Consider the following 20,519-nt stretch of genomic DNA (forward strand, 5'->3'; position numbering starts at 1 on the left):
CCTTTCTTGTCTGTAGGATTCTGCAGGTTTCAAGGTGTGTCTGCTTTACTGGGATTCTCTGAGTGGAGAATTGCAGTAATGCTACGTAAAATCCAGGTTATTCTTTCAGGTTATGTTTGTTTTGTTTTCTTCAGAAACTAGATTAAAATTCTGATTTGCAGAAGTTTTCTTGTAAATAGCTTTCCCTTTAACATCTTTTACAAAGATTTCCAAGTCAAGGATTTGTGTGGTTTTTTTTAGAGCTGATTTCTAGCATCTCGTCCACTAATGTTGATTCAGATTCTCAGCTATTTACAGTTCAGGATGCTGACAGTTTGGTGGGATTTGTGTCTCTTGTGAGCATCTTACTCCTGATTAGTTTGCTTTGAACACAGATTTGTGCATTGTGGCACATTGTTTGGCAGCCGGAGTGGAAATGAACCAGTCAGTACTGGACATTAGAGAAGGAAAAGACAAATCAGCATATTCAGGCTTACATTCTTGCCTAACTATTTTGTCATTCATGTTGAAAAACAAGTATAGCCTGAGATTCCATTGTATTAACTGTGGTAAATTTTAGATACAGTTCATCTGCAGATCCATTTTAATCTTTAAATAATACTTTGGCACATGATTCCTTTTCTGGAGATAACAGCAGGGCATGCCATTAACGTTTCAGAGTATGCATTGCGTAGTCCCTAAGACTAGGTATTTAGAAGAATAATTAGAGAACTGTCTTTGTTGCTGTTTATGACAGTGTTCATGTAATATGTTTTGGAATTAATGTGAATGGTAATTAATTTCCTAAGTGTTTCATGTAGCTATTAAATGAGTAATAGTTGCTAATAGTTTTAGTGGGGTTTGTATTTCAGCTACCTTTGCAAAATATAGCAGTAAAGGAATTGCAAGTAATTAGAAGTTGAACAAAATATCGTATAATTCATATTAACTATATGGAAACACTTTTTTGTGCCTCCTACTGATGTTGGGTTTTTTTCTGGTTTCATGTTTCCTACAGTCTATGGCAGAAGTCCTTGCTAAGAAAGAAGAGTTAGCAGATCGTCTGGAAAAGGCAAATGAAGAAGCCATTGCAAGTGCTATTGCAGAAGAAGAGCAATTAACAAGAGAGATTGAAGCAGAGGAAAACAATGACATTAATATTGAGACTGACAATGATAGCGATTTCTCTGTGAGTGTTAAATTTAAAGTACCCAACTTGAAGCCGGCTTTGATGTCAGCAGAGTATGAATATAGAATTTGTTAGTGTTAATGTAATCTGTTTTACATGCAAATAAAGTAAATACTGTCATGTAATAATTATACCATACTGTCTAAGGTATATTTAGCTAAATTCAGCAGCACAGTGCTGCTGACTGGTACAAAGTCCTCTGATGTTGCAGTCATTGTCCTGCTGCCTATTTCTATGTGCAAAACTGGGAAAGCTGGGACTTGTTATTTTCATTGCTACCACACAGGAGCTACTCTAGGTTGAAGCAGAAGTCTCCATTTCTACTGTCAGAAACAGCAGGGACAGCATCTGTCTTTGAGATGGCTAGTTCAGTCTGGAAACATTGCTGAATATCGCTGAGTTGGCACTGTTTAATATGTGTGTACACCTGCGAATTGAGGTTTATGTTTTTACGTCTGGATCATATTAAATTTCAGGCTAGCATGGGTAACGGAAGCATATCTTTCTGCGGTATGTCTATGGACTGGAATGATGTTCTGGCAGATTATGAAGGTAAATATTCATATATTACTGTGCTTATGTTGAAATGACAGTAAAAGTTAGAAAAATGCCCATTTTACTCATGGCTAGTTAAGGTTTCAGAAGATCCCCCTGACATCTAATTATTATTCCAAGTTATATTATTTTTTATGTTATTTCCTTAGGAAAGATGGACTTGTGTGTTCAAACTATCTCTGTGTCTTTGTTCTTCAGCTCTCTTCTCCCATCTCTATTAGAATTTTAAAATTAGTTACGCAGTTTATCTTAACATTTGGATAAAAGCGTAATAAAATCATTAAGCACTGAAAACACCCAGGGATTAGACATGCATCAGTCTGTGTTTGCACCTTACCTAAGTTCAAGAGAACCCATTTGAGAGAGAACTTGCAAAAGGGACTAAGCCTCATTAATTGCACTTCTCCCAGAAAAGTGTGTTTAAATTACCTAACACTTTGTTTTCTTTATGTACAGCTCGTGAATCATGGCGCCAGAGTAATTCTTGGGGAGACAGAGTGGAAGAAGAGCCTGCACGTCCACCCGGACATGGAATACACATGCATGAGAAACTGTCGTCACCATCGCGTAAAAGGTTTTAGAGTTGTTACCTGTCTTGATTAGCCAGTTAAAACAAGCAACCAAACTCATGGCTGCATGGTTCATAAATCTACTTTCTTTAAGTCCGTGGGTGGAAAGTGTTGTAGAAATCAGTATATTATTTTCATAATGAACTAGGCTTATGCTACATTGTCCGTTAAATAAAGATTTGAAGACTAGAAGAACAGTATTTACATTCAGGGGAAATTAATTGCCCGCCGGAGGTCTGTTTGTTTTCTCTTACTGAAAATGACATAGAAATGTTTGCAATGCTGTCAGTTAATGTTGTCTCACTTGCTTTTGCTCTGCTTTGTTTTTTATTAAAAGAACAATAGCAGAATCCAAAAAGAAACATGAAGAGAAACAAATGAAAGCTCAACAGCTGAGAGAAAAGTTACGTGAAGAAAAGACACTGAAGCTTCAAAAATTAATGGAGAGGGTAAGCTTTCTGTAATACAAAGGAGCAGGTCTGCTGCCTTTCAGTAAAGCTTTTTTCTTTTTTTTTCCACATAGCCTAGAAATGTTAGAGATTAAAACTAGCGGTGAAACGAGATTTTCCTTGGAGTCTGAGTTCACGTAGTTTTCACAGATGACTCGTACATCACAGATATTACAGAAAGCATTATTTCAAATCATGAACTTCTATGAGAGTGTTGCTGACATACTATACTGACTCAGATTCAGGGAATGCATGATAAAAGTAGAAATGTGTTGCATGTATCTGACATAAATGGTAAAACTCACCAAACTGAAGCAGTTAGCAAATCAGTATACTTTGGGTTAAACTTAATGTAGGCTTTGTGTAGAGCATCAGAATGTTTTATTACTCTAAATAAAGCTTCAGATATTGGGAAATTTTGTGGAAAAATTCAGGCCCTATTTTCAGTTACTGTACTAGTAATGAATTTACTCATATATAGGAGAAAGATGTACGGAAATGGAAAGAAGAATTATTAGATCAAAGACGAAGGATGATGGAGGAAAAATTACTCCATGCAGAATTTAAACGTGAAGTGCAGCTACAAGCAATTGTGAAAAAAGCACAAGAGGAAGAAGCTAAGGTAAGTTATTTTGTTTTAAAGGGGAACTATTAATAGTTATGCTTGTATATGTTTTATACCTGGGAGTGCTAATGAGTAGGTTGTGAAAGATGATGCAAGTTAGATATGAACACACGTAAACTGTGAAGCTGATAAATGCTGATATATCTCTAAAATGGAAATTTTTTCTGTAATATGAATTTAAAATTAATTAGCTGTTATTAGATGTCATGGTGGGTTGGACTGGAAAAAAAGATGGGTTGAAAGAGAGCTGATAGTCGTCTTGCTGCGTTTGTTCGTCACAGAGTATGGCAGCATTTTCAGTGATAGCTAGTCCTCCTGGAAGGAGTAGAAGATCTTATTATCGATTCTCTGCTTTCCAGCATGTAAAATGAGAAGTGGGGAGAGCTCATTGCTCTTCTCCTTTGTTAAACATCCATTCTAGATCCAGCATTCTGTGTCCTTAAACAGTTCTTTTGCTGTGTTCTGTACCACTAATGTTGTTAAACAGTTGGAAATAAATAGAAACCTACAGTTGGCACATGGCAATTGTTGTAAAATAAGTATTTTGTTTAGTTCTCTTCTGACTTCAATATGTAATTTCATAAGACGAGCACTAGATGAATGCTTTTTGGTTTACCTTACTCATATTACTTTGATAAACACTGTCATGGTTTAACCCCAGACAGCAACTAAGTACCACACAGTCACTCACTTGCTCCCCCCCTCCCCGGCCTGGTGGGATGGGGGGAGAGAACAGAAGTGTAAAAGTGAAAAAACTTGCGGGTTGGGGTAAAAGCAGTTTTATAATTGAACAGCCCCCCCCCCCCCCCCCAATCATAACAACAATAAAATTGTAAGGAAAAGGAAAATAACAAAAGGAGAGAAACGATACCCGAGAAAGACAAGTGATGCAAATGAAAAACAAGTGCTCACCACCAGCCAACTGATGCCTACCCAGTCCCTGAGCAGCGGCAGTCCCCTCCGCAACCTCCTCCCCAGCTTTATGTACCGAGCATGATGTCATATGGTATGGAATATCCCTTTTGGTCCATTGGGGTCCACGGTGGAGCAGGTGGGTGCCTGAAGGAGGCTGTGACCCCGTGGGAAGCCCGCACTGGAGCAGTGTGCAAGTGTGCTCCTGAAGGACTGCACGCCATGGAAGGGACCCGGGCGGGAGCAGGTTGTGAAGAACTGCAGCCCGTGGGAAGGACCCATGCTGGAGAAGTTTGTGGAGGACTGTCTCCCGTGGGAGGGACCCCATGCTGGGGCAGAGGAAGAGTGTGATGAGTCCTGCCCTTGAAGAGGATGAAGCGGCAGAGACAATGTGTGATGCACTGACTGTGACCCCCATTCCCTGTCCCCCTGCGCTGCTGGAGGGGGTTAGGTAGAGAATCCGGGAGTGAACCTGCGCCTGCGAAGAAGGGAGCTGTGGAGGGAAAGTGTTTTGAGATTTAAGTTTATTTCTCATTACCCTGCTCTCCTTGCTTGGCAATAAATTGAGTTAATTTTCTCCAAGTTGAGTCTGTTTTGCCCATGATGGTAGTTGGTGAGTGATCTCTCCCTGTCCTTATCTTGGCCCATGAGCCCTTTGTTATATTTTCTCTCCCCTGTCCAGCTGAGGGTGGGGAATGATAGAATGGCTTTGGGCACCTGGCATCCAGCCAGGGTCAACCCACCAAAATGACAAAACTGATTTAGCTTTTTTTACTTAGTCACTGTTTCTGTCTCTTGGATTAGAATGATTTCTAGGTTACCTAATTCAGTCTAACATACCTTCATTATTATTTCATTGCACTGGTGTGACTTCTCTAATCATATGAATTAAATCACACTTGCCATAATTCCCCAGCTAAGCAGGTGTTTCAAATATTGTGTGTGTTTAAATGTGTAAGATCTGCTGCCTCTTGAGGTTCTTGTGTTCTGGAAATAAAGGTTAATTGGGACAGAAGGCTTTAGAGAAATAGCTGCTGAGTAGTATAGCTGAAGGCCATGGTAACTCTTGCTGCCCAATTGGTTATCTAAATTCCCAGTGCTTAGTTGTTTACTGAACTGTGAAATCCATTCTGTAGATGGATTCTAGTCAGTACACAAAGCAACAAATATTATCGTACCACCCTTTACATGATCTGTTGTTGTCTGTTCATATATGTTCTTTTTACTCATTTCTTTTGTGGATTCAGACAGGGCATGAAATTTGAGTACAGCAGAAGAATTTCTATTTCAATCATATGTCTGAGTATAGTTTATAGCTGATAAATTTTTATGATTTACCTCAATAGCTTTGATTCTAAAACTTTTATTTTATTAAATCAAAGTTAAATTAGAGTTTGATTTTTCCTGTCCATATAAGTTGCTAAAGCATTTGCATTTAAAAGCCTAAAGTTGACAAGAATTTTGTTCAGCAGCCTTGTAGCAAGGACAAAATATTGATTACCTTCATGAACCTAAGTAGTAGAAAAGCATTTTCTTTGGTATTTTTAGTATACACAATAAAGTACTTTTAAGTTAGCCTTTTCATATTATTTTCTTTTTTTTATTCTTGTATGTTGCACTGAGCTGTGGCTGAAGAAAAATTTATGTATGTTTGTGAAATAGGCTATACTGATAAGAAATATTAAGACAATGAGCTTGTTCATTTTTTTCTGATTCATAGTATGTATGTTTTCCCTTTTTTATTCAGTAAGTACCCATATACTTAAAGTTAGATCAAAAGACCTGTTGGATTGTACTAGCACTTATGTATTTTACTGATTTATCCAGCTGGGCCTTAGCACTCCACATTTTTGTGAATGAGAGAATAGACTAATGAAGTCTCATCGCTGAGAAGACTGGGAAGATTTTCCTGGTATTTACCCAAAGTTTCTTGTTTTTCTGATAAAATTCAAATTATCTTTTTTTATATTCCATGGGCTAGCCAGTTAAAAAAAAAAAAACCCAACAAACAAAACCCCAAAAGAAATAATAGTAATAATAATAAAAAAAAAACAAACAACAAAAAACCAAAGCCTTATTCTCATCTTGGTAGTTTTCCAACTCATTCTGGTGAAGTGTCCCACCAGTTTAATTATCAGATGGATAATTGAGAAATGGGTGGAATCCCTGAAGAATGAAACTTATTTCAGCTTTTCAGATCTTTTCTTATACTTTCTGATTATTTACAGGTAAATGAAATTGCATTTATAAACACCTTAGAAGCTCAGAACAAACGTCATGATGTATTGAATAAACTAAAAGAATATGAACAACGCTTAAATGAATTACAAGAAGAGCGTCAACGAAGACAAGAGGAAAAACAAGCACGTGATGAAGCAGTTCAGGTATAATATCTGTAGTTGCAGGGGGACAATGAAATATGTATTTGTTTTTTAATTTTGGCTATGCAGTCTTTGTAGCTTTATATCTTACTTTTCTGAAGTAAGGAAAGGAAGTATCTTTTAATATGTTTCTCCTTTGTGATGTTTCAGCAGTAAGAAGGAGAAAGGTGAGTCTTAAAAGCCTCTATAGCACAGGTCTTACAGATGTTGGGTAGATGATTCATGCCTGTCTTAAGCTTTTTAAAAAAAAAATTTGTTACTCTGTTGTAAGAAAATGTTTGTTTTCTTAACACTGAAAACTTAAGTGATGAAACAGAAAAATACTCCTTATCATATGCCCACTGTCATAATTACAATACTTTTTACAGGATCAGTGAAAACCACAATGCAAATGTGTTTGTGTTCCTGGAATCCTGGTGCGGAGTGGTGTGTTGTTTTTTTTTGTTGTTGTTTTGTTTGTTTGTTTAATACAGCATTCCAATACAGAGTTTTCCTAGCCTCAGGCATTCACTTTTTTGGCACTGTTCTCTATGTTAGAATCTAAAACATAAGTTTTCTTCTTATGTAAGCTCTTCTTCCCTCTCTATATGTACCTCAGATCACCTCAACTGTAGATCACCCATGAATCCAGCTTCTGCCAGAGCTTAGTACTTAGGATTAGCAGCTGATTCTATCTCCTTGTTGAATAGTGGGGCATGTTACTGACTTCAGTGACTCAGAAGCCATTTTTGAGACAGAAGGTACTCCAAAAGTGCTAGATAAAAGTCTTTTTGAGAGAACACGTTATTAAAAGTTTCTGGATTTCCTAGGTTTGATTGCATTATCAGTGAAAAGTAGCCTTCCAGATTGTTTATGAAAAACCTGATCTTGGTGATCCTGCTTTTGTAGTTACTCATACTCTCTTATTCTAGAATGCAGCTTTCCTGGAATCTCTTTCTGAGATTTGGGGTGTTTTTAACTCTTTCTTGTCTCTGCCATTTTTTTAGTGCTTTCCTGTGTTGTGTAGGCATTAGGCTGTTCTTAGGCTGGTAGTTGAACTAGAACAAACACTGCAGACAAGTTTTCAGTAATAAATCCCACTTATGACCACACTGTTCTCTCTGTATCCTTTCTGCCAGACCGAGTATCAAGCTGATGCTTCCCATTACACTTTTCTCCATGCACAAGTTGCTTAACAGTTGAGTAAAGCCCTATATTTTGAGGTATGCTGTAGCTTCCCCTGCTGTCCTGTATAAAACAATGTGTATTCCCCTCACGGGGGAGCTTTCCTGCACTGTTGTGGAGCTGGACCCACTCCCAGTATAATAACTTTTTTAGTAGTGTCGTGATTTAACCCCAGCCAGCAACTAAGCACCACACAGCCGCTCACTCACTCGCCCCCATCCAATGGGATGGGGGAGAAAATGGGGAAAAGAAGTAAAACTCGTGGGTTGAGATAAGAACGGTTTAATAGAACAGAAAAGAAGAAACTAATAATGATAATGATAAGACTCATAGAACAACAACAGCAATAATAAAAGGATTGGAATGTACAAATGATGCGCAGGGCAATTGCTCACCATCCGCCGACTGACACCCAGCCAGTCCCCAAGCGGTGATTCCCCGCCCCTCTTCCCAGTTCCTATACTAGATGGGATGTCCCATGGTATGGAATACACCGTTGGCCAGTTTGGGTCAGGTGCCCTGGCTGTGTCCTGTGCCAACTTCTTGTGCCCCTCCAGCTTTCTCGCTGGCTGGGCATGAGAAGCTGAAAAAATCCTTGACTGTAGTCTAAACATTACTTAGCAACAACTGAAAACATCAGTGTTATCAACATTCTTCTCCTACTGGACTCAAAACATAGCACTGCACCAGCTACTAGGAAGACAGTTAACTCTATCCCAGCTGAAACCAGGACAAGTAGTATAACTACAAACAAATAATTCCACTTCAGTGAACTGAAATGAATCGTGAGAGTTCTGGCCTATAAGTATGAATATAATTTTATGCAAAAACTCCTCAAACACTGGAAGAATACATTTCTAAACATATCTACTTTATGTTTACTGTAACAGTGATGGGCTTCTGCTATACATGGAATTGCGTCATTTAAAATCACAAGGATTCTAAAAATGGTATAAGATTTCAGTATCTGTGCAAACTGGGCTGTTTCTCTACCTGAACAATGTCTTTGTCAACCTCAGGTATTTCTCAGATCCATTCAGTAAAATCTATTGCTTCTTCCTGACACCACATTCTGCAGAATCACCTTTAAAACCTTCCTTCCATCAAGCTTATTTTAAATTTTTAATTACAGGATCTACTGAAGATTTTATTTTTTGTAGCTTTTAATTGCTTTTCCATTTAGTAGCACTGGTACCTAATTAAAAGTGTACAAGCTATACTGGTATATTTTCAAATGGAAACTCAGAGGTCTTTGTAAGGAATGTCCAGCAGAACTAGTATTTGGTTTTGTGACGCACTGGGTGTATTCTGTAAAACAGTTTGCATTCTTGTTGATTTAATAGTACAGTTGTATTAAAGTATTCCATATCTTGTCTTATTTTTTTTATTAAGAAGGAAATGAATGTATTAGTGCAATGCTGTTGCTGAAACTTTATGCAGGGAAAAATTATGTTTTCTGTGAAAGCCACAGTTTTGATTATCCATTACCAAGCTATATTGCCTGTGCAGATGAAGACAGTGCAGTTAACATCATATTCATTAATATAAAATTCTGTGCATGAAATTAAAAATGTTCACTTATTTTTTTAGGTCTTCATTTCTTGAATAAAGTATAAGGTTAATGTTTTCTGCTTTTAATATGTCTAAATTTTTGTAAAACCGATATTTAAGAGCACAGGGCCCTCATCTAACCATGTAAAAAACGTTCACCATTCCAGCAAGTTTTGGCACGTGCTAATGAAATCTCATACTGTCTCCTGAAAGGAAGATAATTTATTTGCTAGTATAGTGATGTGTGTTCACAGTGCAAGGAGTATATTTTAAGTGTATTTAAATATCTATTTTTCATTTATTCTGTCATACAAAACAGACTAATTTTTTAGTAAGATAAGGATTTGAAGAACACATTAAAAATCCAGTTCTCCCCACACTTTCAGCTAAACCAAATAATCACATTCCTCTTTGTAAAACTTACCAACTTAATGTCTATCCATAAATGTCTTATTTAAATATGAGGTTTCAAACATGCTTTATTTTTGTTTGTTGCTGATAGTAGTACAGCCATTCTGTCAGAAAGGTTTACAATACCATGTATAGTTTCTTAATTAGTCACAAAAAACTAAAAAATGAGTAGTGAGACAAATCACATATTCAGTGATAGCACAGCAAAAAATCTGTTTTGTTTTATAACATCATTCAAATAGTTTCAGAATCATAATTTAAATATTAATATTCCATGGGAGCATAGGTTATTTCAACATTACCTGTATCCTGTAGGATGTTTAAAATGTTTTCAAATACTGTCATTAATGAACTAGATTTATAAGCTTTTATAGTGGATGGACTTTTTCAGGATGACCAAAGCACATGGCCAATTAATGTGTGTCGTGGTTTAAACCCCAGCCAGCAACTAAGCACCACACAGCTGCTTGCTCAGTCCCCCCAACCCCAGCAGGATGGGGTGGAACAGAATTGGAAGGGTAAAAGTGAGAAAACTCATGGGTTGATATAACACCTTAATAGTTGAAATATAATAATCATAATTGTAGTATTGAAAAGGAAAATAAAAACAACAAAAAAAAAGAGCGAGAGAAGTAAAACCCAACAAAGACAAATGACGCAAATGAAAAACAATTGCTCACCACCAACTGACTGATCCAGCCAGTCCCCGAGCAGTGGCCCCCGGCCAGCTTTCCCTAGCTTTGTATGCTGAGCATGATGTCATATGGTCTGGAATATCCCTTTGGTCAGTTGGGCTCAGCTGTCCCAGCTGTGTCCCCTCCCAATTTCTTGTGCCCCCCTGCTCCCCAGCCTACTCGCTGGTGGGGTGGTGTGAGAAGCAGAAGAGGCCTTGACTCTGTCAGCACTGCTCAGCAGTAACAAAAACATCCCTGAATTATCAACACTGTTTCCAGCACAATTCCAAAACATAGCCCCGTACTAGCTACTGTGAAGAAATTCAGCTCTATCCCAGCCCAAACCAGCACAGTGTGCAGTTTAGTTCATCCAACTGTGCTTTCAGTGTATGTTCAAGCTCATATTTGCTTATTATTCCTTTATCTAGTAAAAACACAGTTCTTACTCTGTCATGAAAGTAAGATAAAATTCTATAAGCAGATGTTAAAATACAGTTTCCGTTAATTCCTTTTTTTTGTTTTTCCCTAAAATAAAAGTTAAAATTTACTGTTCTATGACTAGGAGCGCAAGAGAGCCCTAGAAGCAGAACGGCAAGCCCGAGTTGAGGAGCTGCTGATGAAGAGGAAAGAACAAGAAGCACGGATTGAACAGCAGAGGCAAGAGAAAGAAAAAGCACGAGAAGATGCAGCACGGGAGAGGGCCAGGTAACTTTGCAATAATTTCGTTGGGTCCCTGCCCTTCACCGTTACTGGTTCCAGCAAACTGTAGCTTCTCTATAACAACAGTATGTTCTTAGCTCTTCAGCCTTAGTATTTTAAAAAGTATCATTAATAAATATTCTTGATAAATGGTTTGAAAGAAGAAATCAGGTGAGTAATCGTAAATTCTGTAATAGATTTTTGTGTTCCTTAGATACATGCACAATATAACATGCAAGACTGTATTTTATTATATTCATCTTAGCTTTATTGCTAACAAGACCTTTTAATAATTTGCCTTTTTCATATTTTAGCTTAGTTTCAAAGGAAGCAAGATTAATGTCCCTGTGTTCCCCATTTCCTCCACTCTCCAGTAACTTGGACTTACTGGCATCAGTTTGAGTTCACCTTTTCGTAGACACTAGAGATTACCTTTGTGAAGCACAAAGCCGGGAAATCAGGCTTCATTAATTCTACTGCCTACGAACTGCTTGGTTTATGTTTTTGCCCATAATCAAAAGTTCATAAAAGGGTTTTCATACGGGCTCTTCTCTCTTTCTTTTGAGCCAAACATGAGGTGCAGGGAAAATGAATGTTGGGTGTCATTGCAGTGTGTGAGAGGGGTTTACTTTCAAGTCTGATTCAGGAAAACTGCTTTCTGCTTATTGTTTAATTTGCCAAATTCTATTTGTATTCACATCCTATTATTCCTTCTTTCCCTACAGTTCTACTGCCACAAGCATTTCATAAAACCTAAATAGAAGTTACATTTTTCCTATGACAAGAAGTGTTCACTAATGGTTCTTATAAACATTTTTGTTGTCACAGCTTGTTTTCTTCAGAGTTGTCATGAGGAGTTTTTTTCTCTCCAAGTAAAATATTCAGAAATGTATTGATCACCTTCTTTCATCTTCTAAAGCCATGAGTAATTCTACCTTGACATCATAAAGAGATTCCACTTTCAATTAGATGTTTAATGAATGAATTGTGGATAGGATCTATGGCCTTGCCCAGGACCTCATGGACTTTTCCTCAATATATTGATCCAGAGTCACAATGAGATAGAGTGAGTTGGAAGGGATCCTTCAGTATCTTATTCTCATTCATAGACACTTGAGGAAGATTAGGGCTAACGGGGAGAATTTTGGTTGTGACATTTTGGGTAGATAGACACTGTATGTGTAAGGCTTTTACATCTTTCTGAAATTTGAGGAAACCCTTACAGTAAGCAAATGTGTGATTATTGTCCCACTGACATCTTTGCCTTCTGAGGTCTTGTACGGTTAGAACCTGTCTAAAGGCTCAAGGCATGTAACTCTTTGCTCTGTTTAATCAATTTTAAATCTGCCACTTTCCTTTGTTGCACCCCATTTATTTCATTATGACATGTGAAGAACAACAGTTTTCATTTGTCTTCTGTTAGTACTGTGTTACAGCAAATTTTGTCTGTAATTGCTACTATGGCACTCAGTTTTCAAATGCTTTGTACTTGATATTGCAGTACTCTGCTTGTATTTGTTTGCCAGATGCTGATTATGAGAGAGATTTTTTTCCTTTTTTTTTTTTTTTTTGTTTTTTTAATAATTTTGGGAAAGAGTAGGAAAGAATGTATGTGTGGTGTGCTACAGTCTGGTGATTCTGTTATGTCAGAATGGCCTCAGAGTCATTGCATCTCCTTAATAACAGTTCTGAGGTTTCTCTAACATAGTAGAGTTAGAGGAGGATTCAAAGTGTCCTGGTTTAGAAGCTAAGGGAGAGATGAGCTTGACAGGAAGCTGGCTGTACTGTCCATTCCGTCTTGGACTTCGGCATGTTTTGGTGGAACCTCAGGGTATCATTTGGTGTTTTGTTTTGTTGGGGTTTTTTCCTGCTGCTAGGATTTGCCTCTTATCCTGAAGATTTAATACTTGCTGGAATGAGTAATTTTTTTAATATCTGCTTAAAGTTTCTTCAGTATAAGCTTTACCATGTGCATCTGGTGGTGATTAAAGCATCTGTATGAAAGGAATAGTGTACTTAAAACTGACTTTAAAAGCCCCTCTGCCCTTATGGTACATTAACTTGATTCCAGTAAGGTTTTAGATGTAATTTCAGAGCATTTTATATTCCAGAGAGTTGAAATCCATAATATGGAAAATTTTGTTCTTGTCAATAGAAATCGTAAAACTGTATAATGTAACCTAATCATATAAAAAGCATGCTTTTCAGAAGGGCTTGTACAGAAATAATGTTGATGCACTATAAATTGAAACTTCAGAATTTTGTTTCAAATATTATTAATCCAAAGTATGCAATGATTTTAATTTGTCATAGTTTGTAGCATTAAACAAATGCTTAAAAACACATACTGAAAGGAAGTGCTAAAATAAGCTTTGGGTTTGGGTTATGTGTTAGCTGTGATTTGTTTTAGCTCATGGTGTGAGTCAGGAGCTCTTTAATACAAAGACTGTAGTTCAGTCTTTCTTTATATACCTCAAGGGAGATAGCACATAAACTACCTAATGCTTCTCATCCATCATCTCTTCCTCACCCCCCTTCCACGCCCATGGTGATTGGAAGAGTTCACTTATACTTTCTGAAAGAACAATTGTGTGTAGTGTTTATCGTTAGACTTGCTTCCTCCCCCGTGTTCTTTCCTATCTGCTTTTACATTTTCTGTGGCTTTTTGTTTTAAAATGTTACTTTATCTGAGTCTGCTACTTTTACTAAAATGACCTTGTTTTTTCTACGAGTTTTTCTGTTTAAAAAAACCAAACAAACGGAAATCCACACAAAACAAAAACCACTGCAGTTTGAATAATATTTTTTATGTTAGCCTTTCTAGATTTGTCATTCAAACTACTTTAATTTTAGAATTCCTTTTTAAAAGATGGCTAATGGTTTTGAATGACTTCTTCATTGCTCAGTCTTACTCAAAGCTTTTGTTACTTCTTTTGGCCTTTCACAGCTGCCAGACTTCTAGAATTGTTTCTCTCCCATCCCAATTCTTTTTGTACTAACACCATGAGTAGGTGACTTTCTTCTTTTTTTGGCTTTAATAGCTTCCTTGGCTTACTGGTCATTAGTGAGTTGTTCTTGATGAAACTGTTACCCGCAGGTTTCTGCTTAACGGTTACTGTAACAGATCAACTTACACTTCTTGTTCTTTCCTCAGACAGAAAAAAAAATAAATCTTAATACCGTGATGCTTAGGGGATTCAGAGGCTCTTACTGACATCCATCTGCATGACAGCTGTGCTTTGTCAGTTTGCTGGGGAGGAGAAGGAACGTTGCTAAAAGTGAAGAGGACAACTGAAGTTTGAGGCATGATTCAGCTTTTGGAAGAGGCATGTAGGGTAGACAGGTTCAGTGAGCAAAATAAGTCCCGACTGCAGTTATCTACAGAAGGTGACAGGCCATCTTCAACTTTGTTTTTTGGGGTGCTTGTTCTCCATTTCAAACATAAAATAGTCAATATTATGCATGCTTTACATTATAACAAGCTTTCCCTATGTTTATTGTGTTTTGGTTAGAGATCGAGAAGAGAGGTTGGCAGCTCTTACTGCAGCTCAACAAGAAGCCATGGAAGAACTACAGAAGAAAATTCAACTGAAGGTATAGAGTGTTACTTTAGTTACAAAATACATCAACAGTATAGAATTTCTGCAAAATTATTTTCTGTATGTATGTTTTATTTGGTGAAGATATTACAGTGCACTGTGCAGAGTCCTGAATTACATAACTTTACAAGAGATTTTTATTTAGACTTGCATTAAGAGAAGGACCTTGCAGTATAACATACACTGTGTAGTTTGGAAAGATCAGGACTGAGCTCTGTGGAATTCATTAATTTCAAAGCTTTGAACATGAGAACAAGTAAAGCTGTACTTCCCAAGAGAAGTCAAACTAATTTTAAATTAAGTTGTGAAGAAAATCAATATATAAAAACTCACACTGTTTAGTAAAGACATTTCACCAAATAGTCACACAATTTGCTATCTAAAGGTATTGAAATTGATGCCATCAAGTGTAGCATGCAACTTTTGTTTCATGAGGGACTCCAGTTATTTCATAAAATAGGCATAAGGATTGAGCCCCTTGTAGTTCACCTGTTCAGCTGAATTGACTGTCCAGTAGAGAACCAAGGTATCAGAAGTTTTGAAAAGATATCCACTATTTTTCAAGACATTTAAAGACTTCTAAAATGATCAATTACATTTTTAAGGTTCTGAGGTAGAGCTATGTATTAAAGTTTCAATTAATGATAAAGTATGCAAATTTTTATTCTAGGATGGTTTACGTATATGTACAAATGATTTTTTTGTTTCAGTATAATTCTTTGCTCTGATCCCAGTCTGAAGCACCATAGCTACATTTACTTGTACTGTAAAATGCAGTTTTGTTATTAAATAAAGGTTCATACCCCAGCCTCTGATTTTAAGTAATACTTGAGAGTTTGTTCCATTCTCCTGAGGGTTAGGTATGAAAACCCTCTGAAAGAATCCAGTGAACTGTGCCTGCTACTGCAGATAAATAACAATTTATTTTACTTTAATTTGTACTTTATGATTTCATATCTGTTAGTGAAGAACAAAACCGGAACTGAGATGTTAAATGTAACAAGATTTACAGAAGGATTTGCAACAGATTAATTGATAATCACCTATAAACCAAAAATAGTGCTGATTTTTTTTTTTTTCATTGTAGCATAATTTTATAGTGTCTATGATGTGTGGTGACTTTTAATGCCTTTCAGAAATAAAAAATTGTTTCAGTTTAACAGAATTTCATCCTAACTGTACAATATTTGGTATTTTCCAATATTTCTTTGCTGTCACTTTGATTATTTTCCATTCAGCACGATGAAAGTATTAGAAGACACATGGAACAAATTGAACAAAGAAAAGAGAAAGCAGCTGAATTAAGTAGTGGAAGACATGCTAATACTGATTATGCACCAAAACTTACACCGTACGAACGAAAAAAACAGTGCTCGTTATGCAATGTAATGGTAAGTTGGATAGAGGGAATACTGTCAGAATTGCAAGGCCAACCTAAGCCTCGAAGTTACAAATTATGCTTCATTCACAGGGGAGAGTACTGCACATCTACTGTGCCCCTGCTCTGCTCTTGTAAAGTACACCTTATTTTGGATTCTTCTGTCTATAAATCAGGTGGTTGAGAGAAGATTTGATAGAACTATACAGTTGTAGGTAGAATAGAGAGTGTGGACAGTACTCAGTTATTAGCTGTCTCTTCTAAGAAAAGCAAGAATTCGGGAGGGAGCATCAAATGAAGGTATTTAAAAGCTAGATTTAAAGCAAAGTAAAGAATGTGGTTCTTAATATAGCAGGTAGATGAGCTGTGAACACTTAGTTATCAAATTCTGTAGATATTTGAATTTAATGTGAGTTCATGGAATGATTGGACAAATTGCATTGGATTGAAATTCACTGAAGGTTACTAGGTACAGAGAAACCACATCAAGCTCGAAGTTCTTGAACTGAGTTTGGTTGGAGGCTTAAAAGTGTTGAAGGGGAGAATCAGCGTTCGCTTTGTCTCTTCTTTTACTTTTCCTTAGGTGTCTCATTTTTGGTCACTGTTGGAAGCCAAGTGCTTTGCTAGACAGACCTCCGATCTCAACAGGGTATCTCTTCTTGTGTCTGCCGTTCCATATGTCTGAGGAATGGTGGAGAAGAGGTAGCCATACAGTCACTGAGTAGGAAGCAGGGAGATCTGTTCTTGCTGATAACTGGTTTTACTGATTCGCAAAGACTGCATTATTGAGTAAAGCCTTATATCCTGCTAAGCATTATTTCTCTCTGATTGCTGAATTAAACAAGATTGCACAGGATCACTTTGAGCAGTGCTGGAACAGAAACTCAGGTTCAGCAGACTGCAGTCTTGTATATTCACTGATGACGAATTTCGGAATGAAAGTCCAATATATGAAGTTAAATGAAAATGAGATGAGAAGCCAAGATTTTTTTTTTTTATTTTTTTTTAAATCTCTTACTGTACTGCTGGCTAGCAAATCATTGTGTAATTTACTCTTAAGTCCTGCATGAAAGATGTTAATGTAAATTAGGTTGAGTAATAAAGTACTGTGCTTAAAATTCTGAACATACTCCTGACAAATTGGCGTATTTTATATTTAAAATACTGTAATTTATAGATTATGGAATTATCGAGGAAAAAAATTACTGTTATGTCATTGTCATTACAGATTTCGTCAGAAGTGTACCTTTTTAGCCACATTAAAGGGAAGAAACACCAACAAGCTGTGAGAGAAAACAGTAGTATACAAGGACGAGAGCTTTCAGATGAAGAAGTGGTAAGTTTTGTAATATTTTTTCCTATATTACTTCCAGTTTTAACTGCCATCCATCTGAGTAGTCTAAGAAAGTCTTTAAAATTCTTTTAAAGGACTTGAACAAGAATATTTGTGTTAGCATGGGAATAACAGTGCCCTTTTGAACATAGACTACCAATGAAAAGGAGCAAAAGAAACGTGGGTTCAATTAGTTCAGGCAATTGCCATTTGAAATAGATTGTGTATAAAATATGACTAATTGCTTTTCTATTAATCCAAAGGTGTTTTTCATTTCACTGTATTCATCTTTTCATCATAAAAATCTGAGGTGTTGCAGGTGTCTGCATTTTGCCTTACCTTTTTTTTGTTCCTTTCTGTTGCTTAAAATATCTTACTCCTCTTTTGGGTTATCAAATGTGCTATCCTATGCATCAAGGTCAATAATACTGAAAACTGTGGTGCTACATTACTTTAAAATGTAAGATTGGAAATGCTTTACAAGTATTAGCATTGCTAGAAAGAACAATAATTAGTTTTTTGGTAGCTTCTTTAGAAGAATTGGCATTTACGGTGTTTTTTTAGGAAGCACTGAGGACATTTCATACTAAATCAAGAAATTATGCTGTTTTGAAGAAAAGACTTCTGAATTGTTGTCTGATTTAATTTCTCATTGCTGGTGTCTGAATTGAACTACAGTATTAAGTCAAGGCCTCTTCTATGAGACAAATTATAACAGTCAGACTTTGAGTTCTGTCTTATCCAAAAAATCTGTGAATGCCCATGTATTATACCTGTCAAATGTTACAAAGAAATACTTTACAAGCCAATTCTCCAGAGTTGATTCAGATTTAACTTCATTGTGTTCGGAAATCTGTTCCCAGCCAAGCTGATTCAAATGACACTGCTCAGCACTTCTAATTTTTGGCTGTCTCCTTCTTTCCTTCACAGTTCTTGTTACTATTTTTATTTGTTGAAATCTTCTCTTTGTTTACAGCTTCTTATATCCAGTAGTAACATATTTTCTCTTCCTTCTTTAAAAAGCTTTGGAGAGTTAAGTCTCTGAGGTATTGAAATTCACAGGGGTGGTTATCACTGGAAAAACAGAAAAAGAAAATTGGAGAGATACGGTAGTCTGGAGGAATAAATTTTTTGCTGAGTTGCAGTATGCCTATCCCTTCCTCACTGTAATGAAAGTACATAAACTATCCTTTCAGTTGTTTTTTTTTTTCCTCTTTTACAGTGGTTAGTGGGAGTTGTGTGGTTTTGGATTTGATTTTAGATGCCAGGTTTACCGAATTGGATATATGGGATAAGGCTTCATACTGCATCCATTTTCCTGGAAATACAAGCTGTGAGATTTCCCAGAATCTTTCATGTTGCTACATGTACCAAAGTGGGGGCCATCTATAATATTGAAATTTTCTTGTATCTGTCTAGCCTTTGCTTCTATCTGTCTAGCCACTGATAATTGAACTGTGGTTGTTGCTGGGCACCTGTCTCAGATCAATATGGAGAAAACAGTGAACTAGATTTTTTTCTGACTGGGTGTTATACACTATTCACAGCATCTAATTTGATAGCTTTAACAATTCCAGCTTCCAGAAAAAGGGATCATGTTATAACAGCTGCATTTATGCCCATTTGATGAAAAAGAAGTTCCACTAGAGGGCACAGATATCTTGATTTTTGTGGTGTCCAATATCATATGCTTAAATCCAGTGTTTTTCAGCAAAACATTTTGATGTGAGCTTAAGACCAAGATAAAGGTTAAATGTATGGGATCTTTTGAATGCATACCTGGTGCGGGAGCAAAAGGAGAGAACAGTTTTAACTGGATGAACAGCTTGATGATTACAACAGCAGATTTAAATATCCTTAATCAAGATGGTGCACAGTATTTGGCATACTGGCAACATATGGATGCTTCCATTGTTACATATTTAATATATTATTTATAACTATATTTTAATTAGTCTGAGTATACAATTCTGAACCGCACTATTGTAGTCTGAAATTTCCTTCACCTGAGGCCCTCTCTGTTTGGTATGGGTTTTTTTCCGAAGAGCAGTAATAAGATATACATGCTAGAGATAGGTCACTGTAACGTAGAAAAGCAATTCTATTTATCAGAGAAATCTGCTTCGTGTACCTCTTCATTCAGCATGCATGGTTAATGCATACTCTGCCTCCCCCACACCTAAAGCATTCAGTAACTTTAATTAAGTTTTGAAATACTTGAGAAGAAGTTCACAAAGTATTATACAGAAGTAAAACCATATTCAAGGGAAGCATTATAATAATCATAGTTACTTAATTCATCATTGTTTTCAATTTTTTAGTCAGTGAAGGTATCTGTAGTGAGACACACTTGTACTACTTAAAGTTATTACTTGTCATCTGTGGTGTCTTTAGATTATATGCATCTTGTCTGTGACCCTTCTTCTTTGACATAAAAGATTTTATTTATATCACCTTTAACCTAATAAAATTTCACCTTTAACCTTATGCACTTGACACCTCAAATAACTTACTCTTGATCTTTGACTCATTTTGTGTTGAGCCTGTTAAGTATAATAGGTTGCTGCCTAGAAAGAAAGCTTTTTTTTAATTGTAATCTAGCCATAGAATTTCTTTATTACTTGAGAAATCACAGAAAGACTTGAAATATGTTTATTTTGACTGTATTGGTATCACAGAAGGTAAAATTTAAGTATCTCCTTAACACTTTGGAAACTGATTTAAGTAAGTGATTATATAATATGTTTTCATACAGTAAGGATTTTTGTTGATTGATTTGACTGTAAGCAGAAAGGTAAAAGCTGTACTGAATGATCATTGGCACTAATTTCTCTGGGCCAGGTGGATGCTAGTAGTTGATCTTGCCAGGTATAAAAAGAAACTATTATATTCTAGGTTTTTTGCCTTTGCTATGGAATCTATAGGCTTTGTATTTTACAAACATTTTCAGAGATAAAAGTAGATTTCATATTGGAGCAGTTTTCCATTGTTCTGGAATTAAGCATATATTGTGCTTAATTCCAGCATATATTGTGCTTAATTCCAGCATAT

The 20,519-nt window shown here is 36.4% G+C and overlaps 1 protein-coding gene across 5 annotated transcripts in view; it reads left to right on the top strand.

Moving 5' to 3' along the window:
* Positions 1 to 20,519, top strand: part of SCAPER (S-phase cyclin A associated protein in the ER) — a 170,501-nt gene that overhangs the window by 45,208 nt on the left and 104,774 nt on the right. For all 5 annotated transcript variants that reach the window (XM_049811461.1, XM_049811460.1, XM_049811457.1 and 2 more), the window contains 10 exons: positions 998 to 1,168; positions 1,645 to 1,720; positions 2,180 to 2,297; positions 2,630 to 2,741; positions 3,223 to 3,363; positions 6,507 to 6,662; positions 11,022 to 11,164; positions 14,671 to 14,752; positions 15,996 to 16,148; positions 17,364 to 17,471. In XM_049811461.1, coding sequence (XP_049667418.1) covers positions 998 to 1,168; positions 1,645 to 1,720; positions 2,180 to 2,297; positions 2,630 to 2,741; positions 3,223 to 3,363; positions 6,507 to 6,662; positions 11,022 to 11,164; positions 14,671 to 14,752; positions 15,996 to 16,148; positions 17,364 to 17,471 — 1,260 coding nt within the window. The remainder of the gene's footprint in view (positions 1 to 997; positions 1,169 to 1,644; positions 1,721 to 2,179; positions 2,298 to 2,629; positions 2,742 to 3,222; positions 3,364 to 6,506; positions 6,663 to 11,021; positions 11,165 to 14,670; positions 14,753 to 15,995; positions 16,149 to 17,363; positions 17,472 to 20,519) is intronic.

The sequence above is a fragment of the Accipiter gentilis genome, chromosome 10 (genome assembly GCF_929443795.1).
Source record: "Accipiter gentilis chromosome 10, bAccGen1.1, whole genome shotgun sequence".
Lineage (NCBI taxonomy): Eukaryota > Metazoa > Chordata > Aves > Accipitriformes > Accipitridae > Astur > Astur gentilis.